The sequence below is a fragment of the Myotis yumanensis genome, unplaced genomic scaffold (genome assembly GCF_028538775.1).
Source record: "Myotis yumanensis isolate MYYU_CA2020_CCGP unplaced genomic scaffold, mMyoYum1.0.hap1 SCAF_14, whole genome shotgun sequence".
Lineage (NCBI taxonomy): Eukaryota > Metazoa > Chordata > Mammalia > Chiroptera > Vespertilionidae > Myotis > Myotis yumanensis.
This window is the reverse complement of record NW_027223765.1, coordinates 24,336,989-24,351,870: the sequence shown is the minus strand read 5'-3', so window position 1 is coordinate 24,351,870 and position 14,882 is coordinate 24,336,989. Positions and strand designations below refer to the sequence as shown.

General features: G+C 41.0%; 1 protein-coding gene across 1 annotated transcript in view; it reads right to left on the bottom strand.

Annotated features, from left to right (window-relative positions):
- The window catches only part of COL6A5 (collagen type VI alpha 5 chain), a 105,316-nt gene that overhangs the window by 28,372 nt on the left and 62,062 nt on the right, over positions 1–14,882 (bottom strand). Inside the window, exons 25-34 of the mRNA XM_070433378.1 lie at positions 13,653–13,715; positions 13,085–13,135; positions 12,925–12,960; positions 11,170–11,232; positions 10,062–10,124; positions 6,939–6,974; positions 6,803–6,839; positions 3,991–4,002; positions 2,494–2,981; positions 193–286 (exon numbers count right to left, since the gene is read on the bottom strand). Of these exons, the coding sequence (XP_070289479.1) occupies positions 193–286; positions 2,494–2,981; positions 3,991–4,002; positions 6,803–6,839; positions 6,939–6,974; positions 10,062–10,124; positions 11,170–11,232; positions 12,925–12,960; positions 13,085–13,135; positions 13,653–13,715 (943 nt within the window). The remainder of the gene's footprint in view (positions 1–192; positions 287–2,493; positions 2,982–3,990; positions 4,003–6,802; positions 6,840–6,938; positions 6,975–10,061; positions 10,125–11,169; positions 11,233–12,924; positions 12,961–13,084; positions 13,136–13,652; positions 13,716–14,882) is intronic.

Here is a 14,882-nt window from a genome sequence, read left to right as displayed (position 1 = left end):
ATTTTCACATTCTATGGAAACTGCAAATATTACAGAGATTGAACCCCTGACATATGGTGTTGGAAAACTGGAAAACTTAAAACGAAACTTGCAAGACAAATAGAAATCTCTGATAAAGTCATTCATATTTAATAACTCATCCAGAGGGCATGTAAGTGTTTCAGCACAATAAATTCTTCTCACTGGTCTTACCATAGCAAAGGGTACAACGCTGAAGTCTTTCTAATGGTTCATGGTCCCCATTTGAAGGAGCTGGAATCACCTGGAATGTTCCAGTGTTGTCAAACTGCATTGAAAAAAAAAGAATATGCTTATTTGCTCACTTTTTTTAGTTATTAGAAAGCCATTATACACCCACTTTAAAGATTCATTTGAAAAACACCCAACCAATTACCATTACTTTTTTTATAACCTTTTGCTCTATTCAATGCATTTTTAAACACACACACACACACACACACACACACACACACACATGTACAGACACACACTCCCCTTTATCCTAAATATAATTCAAAGAAGAATATAGAACAGGTAATAGCATCCCTATTTTCTAGTGAGAAAACTGGCACAAGACAACCACCAGATTCATGCATTGGGTCAGGTAGTAAAATCTCACTCTTATTTCCAAGCCTGCAATTCTGCACTGAATTTTTACATGCTTCTGACTATGCACCAACTGATTATGTACTGCACATCAGCTTCTGACACTGGGTCCTGCAGAAATTTTACACTCACAGGTTTTCCTTGGCCTCGTTAAGGAGTGATCCCAACTATGTCTACCCTGATCACACTATCTACAAGAAGGCACATCTTTCAGATGTCCAGGGGATTTCCCGATCACAAATTCCAATTGAAAGTCAGCTTTAAAAGGCAGTAAACAGAAGGCACTGAGTCTATGCAAAATTCTTGTTTGTACACCTCCTGATTTTGTGTTTCTTGGTTACATTTTTTGCATTCATACTCAGTAAAGTGGAAAATATGTAGCATTAATTAATTCAATCATTCCTTGAGACAATTACTACTTGTGAGGCATTGTGCAAGGCAGAGACTTTTATTACAAGGAGATAAAGCTATCATTCCCAGGTAGTGATGAAGGTATCCCTCAATCCACAAAGATGCGTATATTTTTTTCTCCATCTCCACTGGGAAATTAAAGGGTTTGGAAAGTCACACCTTCTATTTTTCTGTAAAGTGCAAAGTGGACATTTGGAAATATTTATAATCATTCCAGCCTTATGGTTTGAAAGTATTTACTACATTCCTACTCTCTACTTGTTATGAAATTGGATACTTTGGGTGTTATTTTTGTATTTGAACTTATTGGTTCCCCATGTAAAGACTAAATGCTACCTTGGTAAATCAAGGAAGTCTATTCATAGAAGTATAACCTGTGTTCGTCATTCATCCACTCATTTATACATTCAGCAAATATTTATTGAATGCCTATAATGTTCTCAGTGCTGGGGATACAGAAATGAACAGATGAGATAAAATCTCCACCTTACATGTTTGTGGGGGGACATACACCATAACATAACAAATAAGTACACTATCTAGTATGTTGGGAATAATTATTCTTAGAGGAAAAAACTTTGACTTTTTATAGTCCTTCCTGTCAGGATCTATTGTGACTTTCCCGGGTCTTCTATTTCTAAAAAATTCTTGGGTGCATTATGAGCAGATTGATTCTCTTCATTATTTTTTTACAGTAGAAATATGAGTATTTGTATGAAAATAGACTTTTAGAACCTCTTGGATGACATGAGGGCTTCACACAGTTCCAGAAACATGTATTTCATGGATAATTTGAGCATATTGAAAAATAGTAGAACAGTAGATGGAGAAGTTTTTTAGTTTGGGGGTGGAAGTGCAAGGAAGCACTGATCCCATAAGAATCTGTGGATCCAAAAGGGAAGGAACCTCTCTTGGGAAAAATGGTCATATACATCAAAATCTCATATCACATTAGGGGTTCAAAGAGCCCCTAAACTTCATCCATGACAGGTTAAGACCAGCTGTTCAATGAGATACAGGGAACAGATGACATGTTTGAGAATCAGATTGGCAGGAGGCTGGTAGAGCACCGTATTCTCAGCCCTTTCAATCAGACAGACCTGGGTTCAAATCTTCTTTAGCCCTGTAATAGCTGTACAAAGTTGGAGAAGTCCCTCAAACTCTCTGGGCCTCAGTTTCCTAATTTTAAAATGGAGATAACACTGCATTGACTTCAGAGGGTTGTGACAACGTAGGAGTATGTGCATACATCTCTAGGGGCAGTGCCTGGCACACAGCAAGAGCTGAGCAAATGTGGCTGCGATTATTACTCACTGCTGTTATTATTTGATATTGGATTTGATGGACCCTGGCAACCAGACAGCTGTGTAAACTGCAGAGGGACTCAAGAGGCCACAGATCTCCCTCTACTCCCCACCACTGCCATCCTGCTAGAACCTCGATCTTAAAAATGAAGTCGCCAAGAGAAGTTCTTACCCCAAAAGCCTCATCCAGGAAGCCCCTTTCATTAAAAGCAAAGACTGCCGGACTGATATCCAGGGCACTAAGCTCCATGGTGGCCGTGATGATGGATGACTTGCTGGATGCTTCTCCATTGCTGAAAAACACGGCAACCCTCCTCAAGTTGGCTCCCGCATATGTCCGCTTGAAAACATTCCGGGCCACAAACCTCATCGCATTACCGATGTCTTGGGCTTCTGTGGGGACTTGGTATTTTATTTGGGAAAGAAGCTGGAGGAGTTGTTTCTTGGTATGGTAGTCGGACCAACGGATGAGATAGCTGGTGCCTGAGTCATAGGAAACCACAACAACTCTCGCTCCCACGGGGCAATTGTTCTCCCTGATGTTAAGGTCATTGACAACAGAAATGATCATATCCCTCATTTCATTAAATCTCTGTTCTGTGATACCGCGGGACTGGTCCAGGGCAAATACCAGCTCTGTTGGATATACTGGACACTTTTCTGCAAAAAAATGAAAAACAGAAGTATGAAGTTATCTCACTGGACCAAAAAGCCTTTCCCAATCCCTTTACTCTAGTAAGGTTGGCTCACACCGAGGTCTAGGAAAATGCAAGGGTCACATACAGCTCTAGAACTGGGGGCACCTACGCGTAAAGGAAGGAACGGCATCTGCTCTGCTAGCTTGAAGATGTTGCCTAAAGATAGACCATTAATATCTGGCTACATAAAGTGCAGACTTGACAGCCTCCCTTTCCTAGGGTCTGTCTAGCAGGGTACCTGGCAGATTTCATTCTAATTCATAAGCTTTTATAGGGCGCTTACATGTACAAAGTTTTGTTTTGTTTCAGAATTCAAGTGTATGGTGCCATACTTTGTGATAAGGTCAACGACCCCGCAGGTCTACTTTAGCAGGCCTGTAGGAGACCAGGGGCCTTGAAGTTGACCTAACCGGCCTCAGTGGCAATGTCATCCAACGGATCTAAGGCGCCATGCACCACCGACTGCAGTCTAGGCCCCGGGAAGACCGTTCTTGGCAGGGTCAGGCTGACAAGTGGTGGGTGCTCAGGGAGATGCATGGTGGGTACTAGTGAGATGAAAAGTGTGGGTCAGAGGGAAGAAAGGAGACACTGCCTGTCCAAGAAGCCGGTGTCCAGGGGTCAATCAGCAAACAGAGCAATAGAATATGGTCAGCCAGGGAGCCCTGTCACCGAATCCCTCGGCAACACAGGGCCTACTCCATGACCAAATTTAGTTATAAATTCTGACAGAACCTAGAAAGAACAACAGTGTGAAGGGGCTGGGACCTGCGGGGGGGGGGGGGGGGGGGGGTGTCATTATTTTACAACCAGGTCAAATATGACATGGATGGTTATTGTCCAAATCAGAGGACAGAAGTGTCTGCATAGAAAAGACGTCCTTTATCCCACAGGGGTGAGTGTTTCTTCAAATTGGTCTTGTTAGAATACAGTAATAATTTCAGCGAGAAACATAGTATGATAAGAATACTCACCTCTCCAACAAGCTATAAAAATGAGAGAGAGAGAGAGAGAGAGAGAGAGAGAGAAGAGTCAATTATGGTTTCAGAACACAGACTAAACCTAACCCAAAACAACAAAATTTCGACAAAGCTTAATATTTGACTTGACTCTAATTACACACGAAGCTAATGCTTAAGTTACGGGAAGCCACGGCTGAAGGATTGAGGGAGACGTACATACACAGAATTTTATTAATGTGTGACCCTCCCTGACCCTTTCTCCTTGTGAGTCACGGCAGCAGACTTGAGCAGAATTTTGGTTGAAATCAGAAACACTGATCACTTGTCTTAGAAGCAGGATGGATGGGCCTCTGATTAAATGGCGAGATAGCTAAAATCCAATTTGTTTTGTATCTCTTCTTAGAGCCTTCTGAGAGTCATTCAGCAAGGCAAGGCTAAAATAGGGGGTTTTCTTTTCTTCCCTGATGAACACCTTGGGAAGCTCTATTTTCCTGCAGAACTGTGAGGATTTCAAAATGAATTTTGTCTGGACGAAAAAATACAGCTCCCGCGTTTGAGCAATCTCAGTAACTAGAGAGCTGAGGAAAGCCCCCAAGGGTTTCTCCTGAGCAAAACAGCTCTGGTTTCTCTAAGAGAATTACTCTGTCAGATGAAGCAGGGGAACGTCAGTCAATCTCTAAGTAAGCACAGGCCTGACAATTTCCATATTCATTTTACTCAATTCAATTCCTAGGAAGCAATGAGTCACTCCAATATAATGAAAGGTTTTATGAGCACTGACAACAAACTGGCCTCCCATCCTGCGGTCCCACCGCGCATGCTCCTCTCACATCAACCCTATTAGCAGCTTTTGTCTTTAGCCTCTGCCAGCAGACAGCACACGTAACCCACCGCCTCCTCTGCATCTCCAGGCCTGAAACAGATCCCTTTGTTTTTCACAGAGAACTTTTTTATTTGTTAACCTCCAACCCAGCTATGAGGCTAAAGGCATAGGTGCTAGAAATAGACACACCGGTCTGGGTTTGAATCTGGGTGACTTTGGAGAAACTAGTTGACCTCTTTTAAAAAACAACAAAAAAATTTTTTATTGGTTTTTAGAGAAAGAGAAAGGGAGTGGGAGAGAGAGAAACATCAATGTGGGAGTGAAACATCCATTGGCTGCGTCCTGCATGCCTCACACGGGGGATCGAGCCTGCACCCCAGGCATGTGCCCTGACCTGGAATCGAACTAGCAACCCCTTGGGGCACTGGATGACGCCCAACCATCTGAGCCACACTGGCCTGGGTGAAAGTAGGTGACTTCTTTTAGTGTGTTTCTTTTTAAATGTATTTTTTTTTTCTAAAAATCCTTGTTATGCCTCTCCCTCCAAAATTCTAATCATTTGGGTCCTTCTCTTTTATTCTCAACCATACACCTCTCTCCACATTCCCCCCAGCCTCCTAGATGACTTATTCCATTCTGGGGTTTAGGGTCCCGGCCACCAGTTCAGGACTCAAGCCCCATCCTGGGTTCGTCCCTTGGGGTTCTGTTTCTGTCTCTCTAGATTTCCATTCTTTGGAATCTCATCCATCCACGTGACTCTAAGGACCACAAACACTTGAGTGACTTCAACATTTGAGCCTCCTTCCCCGATCCTCTCCTTTATTTCAGCCCCATTTCATCCGCTGCCTCATTTCATTGCAATTTAGGACCTACACAGCGTTCCTCTTCCTCTAAAATGTTTCAAGTCATCACGTTTTCCTACCAATTGACTTCCCTTCACAACCCCTCCTCTGCCTCCCCATCCACAGTGATACTAAGCCTCTCCCCATCCGGCCTTACAGGGATTTTAAATTTGTTTTAGTTGTTGTTCTGTCCTTGCCACACACTTGCAATGGCTACGTTTTCGTCCGGTCTCCTTCAGTAAAGTCTCTCCAATTTTCCCATTTTACATTTTTGATTGTGATTGTATAAGCATGATTATAAGCCACAATGCAAACATAAAGACTCATCACCTAAAATTCTACCCACCTAACACAGTAAGTTGTTACACTTTTTCTACCTTCTTCTCCAGTCCTCATTTCTATGTATATATATTTACTTCTATGTAAACATAATGAGGACCCAACTTAATTTTCTGCTCTGTAATGGCAATATTTTTCATATTCCGACTGTCTTCATAAAACCATATCTGCTTAATATTTTATCGGAAGATGATGCACAATAATGTAATAAGTGTACAGAGTCGGAGGGTACACTTTATTTTGCTTTAATGAATATTTCAGCAATCATCTGTACCTATAATTTTTTCCTTGTTTTGCTTTTATTTCCTTAGGATAATTGTTTAGAAATGAGTTACTGGGTGTTTTCTACCTTATATCATAAAGAAGACAGCCCCTCTATTTGTTGACTTCTGCTTCATTCCTTTGCTGAAACTGTGTCTTGCCAGTCCCCATCACTTCTCTACAGTAGGATTCAATTATCCCCATCCAAGGAGCCTCATTACCTGAGTAACTAATCAACTAAACCCAAACTCCCATGCACATCCCTTTAACACCATGTTCTCTCAGGCCTTTGTACATTATTGTCATAAGAATGTGTGAACTGATTCACAAATCTCTTGAGTTCGTCTCTATTCCCCATAGGCATGTTGCATGCCATTTACTTGTACCCTTTTTCTCCCACCTTTGAAGTGAGCTGTTCCCACAGCAGGCACTCAGGACAAGCCTGCTGCAGGGGATGTCTGCCTTCCCCACCAGTGAATCACGCATGCCCACACTGCCTTCAACCTCAGTGCCCTCACCAATCACGGACGCTCTTGCTCCCTGACACACAGATACTCACGACTGCGTTCCCGAACGAACCGGATCAGATCACATTGCTATAAAGAGAGAGAAAGAACAGAAACATGAGCAGAGTGGCCATATTTATTTGCCAGTGGGTTGATCGGCTTTTCTTTCGTAAATAAGGAGATACATACAGAATATACAGGCATCCCCGCTGTGCCTTTAGGGCCCTAGGGAAATAAAACCAGAGCAAGTTATTGCTATGTGAATTGGAGTCTTTAGTGTCAAAACAAAAGCAGAGGAAAATACCTTCATTCTTTTTTTAGTTAAAAACTATGTTCTCAGGTACATTTATTTTATTTCAGAAAGACAAAAATCTCTGAATATGAATGACCCCATTTTGGTATTTTGGGAAAATTTCCAAAATGGTGAAGGAGTACAAATGTTTGTCAATATGTACTATTCACCGTGTCCTTTGATGAATGATTAGATAAAGATGTGGTATACATATACAATGGAATACTACTCAGCCATAGAAAAGATGAAATGTTGTCATTTGCGAAAACATGAATGGATCTTGAGACTATCATGCTAAGTGAAATAAGTCAGATGAAAAAAGTCAAGAACCATATGATCTCACTCATATATGGGATATAAAAAGAAAGCAACAAGTGAACAAACCAGACAAACAAAAACTCATAGACACAGACAACAGCATGGTGGTTACCAAAGGGAAAGCGGGGTGGAGGTAGAAAAGGGTAAATGGGGTCAAATATATGGTGATGGAAAACCTTTTTTCTTAAAAGTGCAGCTGGCAGAAAGGGATTAAATTTTTCTGAATGGGTGGGTTCCAGTGCTCTTTCCCACTTAAATCAAGAGTGTCAACTTCTTTGTTTTCTGTCAGATCAATAAAGCTAGTCTGCTCAGAGCAAACTGAATTATTATATCTCTTAAAGATATCTGTACTAAAGATATAACCCTTAGAAGTCATTTCTCATCAGAAAACTTGAAATTGTAAACAGAAGACTTCCTAAAGCATGGCAAGAAGGAATTTATTGAGAACTCAGAGATATAGGTTTATTAAGAATCAAGGAGTTTGAGCTCGGCCGGTGTAGCTCAGTGAGTGAGCATCGACTTATGAACCAGGAGGTCGTGGTTCAATTACCCATGGTTCGATTCCCTGTCGGGGCTTGGTCCCCAATGTGGGTCGTGCGGGAGGCAGCCAAATGATGTTTCTCTATCATCAATGTTTCTATCTTCTCTCCCTCTCCCTTCCTCTCTCTCTAAAAATAAATAAATAAATAAATAAAATCACATTTTAAACAAACAACAAAGAATCAAGGAATTTAAAATGCAGGCAGCACCTATAACCTCTACATGCGTGAAAGAACCAAAGACAATTACCACGGAAAATGAGCCTTACACAAAGGAAGAGCAGACACACTAAGCTCTTAAATGCTGAGGGGTTATAAAAGAAAGGAGTACAATTAATTACTGAGATGAATTGAGAAGATTCCCGGAAAAAAGGCAGTCCTTTCTTGACAGCTTAAGCTTTTCTCTTTTTCCCTTCTTTCTTCCTTTTATCAGAAACCGGCTTCTTCTTGGCAGGTGGCTCTCAACATGTTTGCACACATGGATCCCTCTGAGCAACTGGTAAATGCTAAGATGCTGGCTTCAGAAAATGCTATTATTACCTGCTCATATTTGTACAATTTCACTGGCTCAACCACAAATGTCAATGAAAGAATCTTTGTTCTAAATGGCAACTGGGTCATCTGTCCATTGAGTCATCCAATAACCAGTTAAATGTCTGCTGAATGCTGAAGTGCCGCCCCCCCCCCCCCCCCCACACACACACACAACTATGCTGCTGGTATTAACCAGAACTGTCATGGCATCCATGATTCCATGATTCTACCCATGGGAGAATATCTTATTCCTGACCCAAATCAGGAAATTATGCATCTCATTAAATAATGCTGAGTCATATCCTTCCCTTTACAACTTATGGCAGAAAACAGAAAAGAATGCACAGTTACATAAACAGAGAGAGGAATAGTTTCTTACAGATCTTATTGAGGGCTAGAGGCCCAGTGTGAGAAATCATGTGAGACCCAGACCTGCCGCGCTGCGAGACCCATCAATGCACCTCCTGGTGACCCGTCGTTTGGTCATTACGGCGTTACGGCCACTGGCCTTTTATAATATAGATTAGAACTCTGGGGAGTATGTTCTAAAAGACTTAAGAGTAACTTTGAGCAAGTTTTTAGGCAGAGGCTGAGGATCAAGGGCCTGAGACAAAAAGCTGCATTCTCCCAGGTCAGTTGGCCAAGCACAAGGCCAGGAAAATATGGGATTCCCCCAAAATGGGAGCTCCAGAATCTGAGCAAGAGATAAATCCAAAGATAAATCCAAACTGGACCAGATTGGTTCATAGACTAGATTCTCACCCACACAACTAAGAGTATTTACCAATTAATACAAAAGAAATAAAAGATTGTAGCAGAGTATCCATTATAGGTTGTCGATTCTCATTTTACTATGGAGTCAGTCGTCCACAAGACACCCATGTTATTTGTTTCCCTTATAAAGTCCCAAGGTAAGGGACGCCTCCAGGTAGTCAGAAAATATTCACAAAGCACTAAACAAGGTAAGCAGTTTCTTCACTCCTTACACAATGCTGCCTGCGCCTCCTACACAAAACACAGGTGCTGGCAACATTTAGTTCTTACTGCCTGTGCTCATCAGGGGAGAGAGACATGTCTATAAATCATTACCATAACATGAGTGAGACTAAAATAGAGAAATGGATATTTATCAGAGAGAGATGTGCTACTCTGTCCAGGAATGCTTCCAAAGGTGACATTTCTCTTTTGATGGAATCATAGTGGAAAGTTGTAGTTATATTTCCAAATATTTTGAGGACAGGAAGTAATATTAATGGTTTGGGGAAACTATATCAACTTGCCCCGCAGGATGAAACTTTATGAAGCTTATGTAACCCATCCCTATTTTTAAAACATCAGTAAAAAAAAAAAAAATAACAGTAGCCGCTAATATTTGCATTGAACTTTATAGTTCATATGCTTGATTATGTGATCCTCCCAGCTACCATTTGAGGTGGTTAACATAGGATATGTCATCTCTGTTTTAGAGGTAAACTGAGCGACTCCATGGCTGGCTGAAGGGCACAGAGCTAGTAACAAGCAGAATTTGGACTTGAACCCAGTGCTTCTGACTTTAAATTCTATGCCCTTTCCATTGTACATCCTAGAAACCAGTAGCACATGTGACTTAGTTCTCATGGATATACTTACTCTCCGTCCAGGGGGGCCGTGCGTTCCTTGAGATCCCTTTACACCTTTCAAACCTACAGTGAGCTGCAGATGGAAATATGTGTTACTTTCCACATCTTCTAGCCATGGGATGACCTGACCTCAGTTTTAATAAGACTTTACAATTAAAAATAAATTTTTAACAAAGCAACTACTAATTCAAGTCCAGTGAATTCCTTACTTGTAATACAAATGTCCATTCTTAATCATTGGCAAACATCCATTTCCTTCTGAGCCTCTTCATTTAGTGACATACTTTGCTCTGGCACTAGTTGTGCACTTAAATCTAAATTAGCTATAAACTAGGATTGGTGCAAAAAAATAAAAGCAAATATACTAGGTCATCCAGAGATTTAATATAAAACCTTCTATCTGCAAAAGATCAAATACAAAAAATAATTGCCCACATACGTAAGGGTAAATGGGAGGGCTGTGTCATTCCCATACCTTAAGGTGATGGATATGGAGCTAATGAGATCTATCTGGTCACATGGAAAGTATCTGTTGAATTGCATCCCTTTCAGCTGATAATGACTGCTGATATCCCATTCAAACTTTAAAATGAAAGGATGTTTTCTCAACATTTTGTTTTTAAATAAGTATAACCTTCTACTCTGCACTTCACTAATTAGATCTCAACAGCCTTCCGTAAAATAAATACCCCAGATGACCTTGGTTATGGGTAGTGGGATTGTCAAAAAAAAAAAACCCTCAGGGACACCATGGAAAGATGTCAGCTTCATTTCCACTCATAGGATCAATATTCTGGGCTGTAATGTGTGCCTTAGAAAAGACTGGATGACGCAGACAATCCTTGAAACAGCCAGATATCAGTCTGTAAATCTTTGTAATAGTTCAGAGTCATGGGACCATAGGCTTTCAGAGCGGAAAATGACCCTTGGTGTCATTAAGTTCAACCCTCATATTGTAGAAATAGAGACCCTGGAAAGGTGTATTGAAGACCACACTGCTAGGAAGTGCAATTTTAGATGTCCTTGGGATGGATCAATAATCCACATTTATTATTGCAACACAAAAGCCAGAGTTTCCAAGGAAACATGTCTTATTTCTGGAATTATAGGCTACTTACTCTTCGTCCCCTAAATCCTTTGGGTCCAGGCTCCCCAGGAATTCCAGGATTTCCAATTTCACCCTGAAGATTCAGATATAAGAAAATCAATGGGAAATATTTGCTGTGAAAAAAATAAAAATAATTCTCTCCAATCTAAAACCTAGTTGATCTTATACCTATACCAGATATTAAACACTAAAAGTCAATTTCTGTCATTTAGAACTAAGTCATTGATACACTTATTCTACAAACTATTTAAAATTTTCTAAGGATAGAAATTTTTATGTATAAATATGTATAATGGCTATCTAATCAGTTAATAAAAATACCTAAGAAAAATGCTCAAAAATTAGGTAAAACATATGGAACATTGACTACATAAAATACTAAATGGTGAATTACTTCCTAAATTTGTGAGTCAATTCTCAAAAATTTGAAGGTAAAAAAAAAAAATTTACTCTGACCATGGGAGAACTAATTTTAGCATTTACTTACCAATGTGCTAATTTCACATTTATCCCCAAATTGAAATAAGCTGTTTTCCCCCTTTTTCAATAAGTTAGAAAACTGGTCCTCCACAATGAGAACTCTTGTCCTAACAGTTATCTGTATAGTCCCTTCTTGCACCCTTCTCTACCTAAGGAAAGAATTTATTTTGGTAGTTCATCAACTAAAAGCACTTTAAGAATCCAAATATTGTCTTTTTTTCCTATAGTTAATTTGATTTGCTTAATTGGACACCTTTTAAAATCTATATTCTAAATTTTAATTTGAGCATCAACTATATGGAAGACACTCTTCTAGGCAAGACACTTAAAAAAAGAAAATCTTATTACATAATTTCAGTGTATAAAACAGATGTAACACGAACTACTCTGATCAAAATGGAGGGTGTGTCTGGTTGTAGAACATGGAGATGGATTTCAATCTGGAAGATGGTGAGGAATTCTGGAGCTATCTGATCAGGAGAATAACAAAATTAAGGCTATCTCTGGGGGGAAATCGAGTGATAGTAGTGTTTGGGATTAATTGAAGCAGGGAAAAGTGGGAAGTAGGAGACCAATGAGAATAATATTGTAATCTTTCAAGTGAGAAGAAATAAAGGCCACAAAAATGAAGGACAGATCGCAATAGCTGAAGCCAACAGTTTTTAAAAAAATATTTTTATTGATTATTAGAAAGAGATGAAGGGAGAGAAAGAAACATCAATGTGAGAGCAAAACATGGATGGCTGTCTCCTACACGCTCCCTACTGGGGGACTTTTTGGTGCACAGGATGACATCCAACCAACTGAACCACACCTATCAGAGACGAAGACCCAAGGTTTAAATGAGATCACTGAGGCAGAGAAATCAAGAAGAGGACAAAGGACTAAACTCAAGAGGACACCTAGAGTTAGGGTTTCCAGGAAAGGGACATCAGGCAATGAAGAACAGGACAATCTTTTCCAATTTAAAGATTCAAGGGATAAATACAGCCCTTTTTTCATGAAGCCCAGGCAAAACAATTGCCTTGCTTTGTGTTTGTTTCTTTAAGATCCATACGTTTATTTCAATTCTCAACTAAAAGGTTAAGATCATGCTTATATGCATATATGCATAACCCATGGTCACAGACAATAGAGCAGTGAAGACCTGGGGAGGAGGACGGAGCAACATGGAGGGGGTTAATGGGGAGAAAAAGGGGACATCTTTAATACTTTCAATAATAAAGATAAATCAAAAAAATTTTTTAACGATCACGGTAATTTAAAAAGGTCATGTGCACAATACCTTTTGCCCCATATCTCCAGGGAATCCTCTTGGGCCCTATAATTTTCAGCAGAAAACATAAATAAGTCAACACAACACTTCTACCGTATGACCATTATTTTTCTTGTATTATTTCAGGTTTGCTTCACCAATGAAAGAAATAATTGTTTTCCATATTTACCTGTATTCCTTTTCGTCCTATATTACCATAGCCTGGGATGCCATAATCTCCCTGTGAACAAATCAGTTCATTTTAATATTTCAAAATTGAAAATTAATTGTAGTCTATACTGGGCAGATTATAATGTCAGGAGAGAAGCACTGAGGGCTTCCAGGGGGACTGAGACCCTGGCACAGCCGGAGCCACTAGAGCAGGTGCCCATATCTTGGCCTACTCCCCTCTTCTTGTTGTTGCCCTGGAGTTTTACAAGAAGGGGAGAGAAAAGGGTAGTGCTGTTTTTCAAGTGACCTGTGCCTGTATGGCCACTGTTGGTGGTTAGAATACTGAAATGCCCTTTCTAACTTATCCATAACCCTCCCTGCATGCCCCCTTTCCCTCTGACTGTTCTTCCTCATTTTAACAGATCGGCTATAGAATGAGAGCTGCCGGGGATGGGAGAAATGTCCCCACATCTACCTAGGAGGTGCTGAAATACCTTCACTCCCCCAAATGGTGTCAGCCCCCTTCTCTTTGCCTCAGAACTGAGCACTTGGAACAGGGAAAGGACAAGGGTCCTGAAACTTCATACCTGTTTTCCTTGCTGTCCAGGTTGCCCCGCTAGCCCAGGACCTCCAGGAATTCCAGATTCTCCCTAATAAATGGGACAAGCAGAGTTTCAGATTGGAAAAGTCAAACCTAGCTCCCGGAGGAGGAAGCTCTGTCCACTAGATGGGAGACAAGGTTCTCAGGGAGAGTTCAATGCTATGCAAGGAGGTGGGGTGTAGAAAACAAATAATGAATGATCTTTCCCAAAGGCAAGGAGAAAACATCAGCAGAACCCATAGCTGGACGCAAGGACTGCTTTCCCAGTGTTACAGAAGGACTGAAGGAGAAGGCAAGGAGTGGAAAAGTTACTCTAGGGAAAAACCTTTCATTTGCCCACCCAACGGTTATTTACTGTTGTGGAAAATAAACCACTGAACATGGTAAGTGGGGTCCTGGTTGGAAAGAGAGACAGACGGGCAATTCTAAACCTGTGTGATAAAGTTCAGGGTGTGATGACAACAAAGAGAAGGGGAATCTAAATTAGAATTGGTGGGGCTGGGAGGCTAGCTGCCTGAAAAAGGAGCATGGTTGCCGCTGAAGGATGAGATGTGTGAGCTGGAAAGAGGGTTAAGGGAGGAGCGAGAATAATGCAGGTAGAGGGAAGGCACTGGTGAGAAGTCTCGGGCAAGCATGCAGGAGGGAGAGGGGCTATGGAGCCTTACAGTTAAACATGGTCCATCAGCAAAGGGCCTTCTAAGCTACTCGAAAGTCTGGAGATTTTACTCAGGGCCCTGGGGAAGTTAAGAATGGCTACATAATTTGTGGGGCTCAGTGTAAAATGAAAGCATTGGCCTCCTGTTCAAATAGTAAGACTTTCAAGATGAGGACAGCACAACATTAAACCAAGCTTGGGCCCTTCTAAGCTAGGCCCCCATGTGACTGCCCTAGTTCCAGGTTCCTGAGCTGGCCCTAGGGGAGGGAGCTGCTGAAAGGATTTAAGCACACCGGCAAGATTATGACCAGAAAAGGTATGTTGAGTTAGAGAACTACATGTACAAGTAGATTTGAGTTGACACTCCCTCCACCACCCCCACCTCCCACTCTCAGCCCAACTCTGCCACCATGGTTTTCAAAGCTGTTTTATGATGGGTGAGATCACTGTGTCCCTCCTAGTGAAATGAGGCAGTTTCATGGAGAGGTAAGCATTTACCTCTCAATGGGAGGAAAAGAATGTATTAGCACCATCCTGTTGTCTGTGTCAATAAGTTCTGTT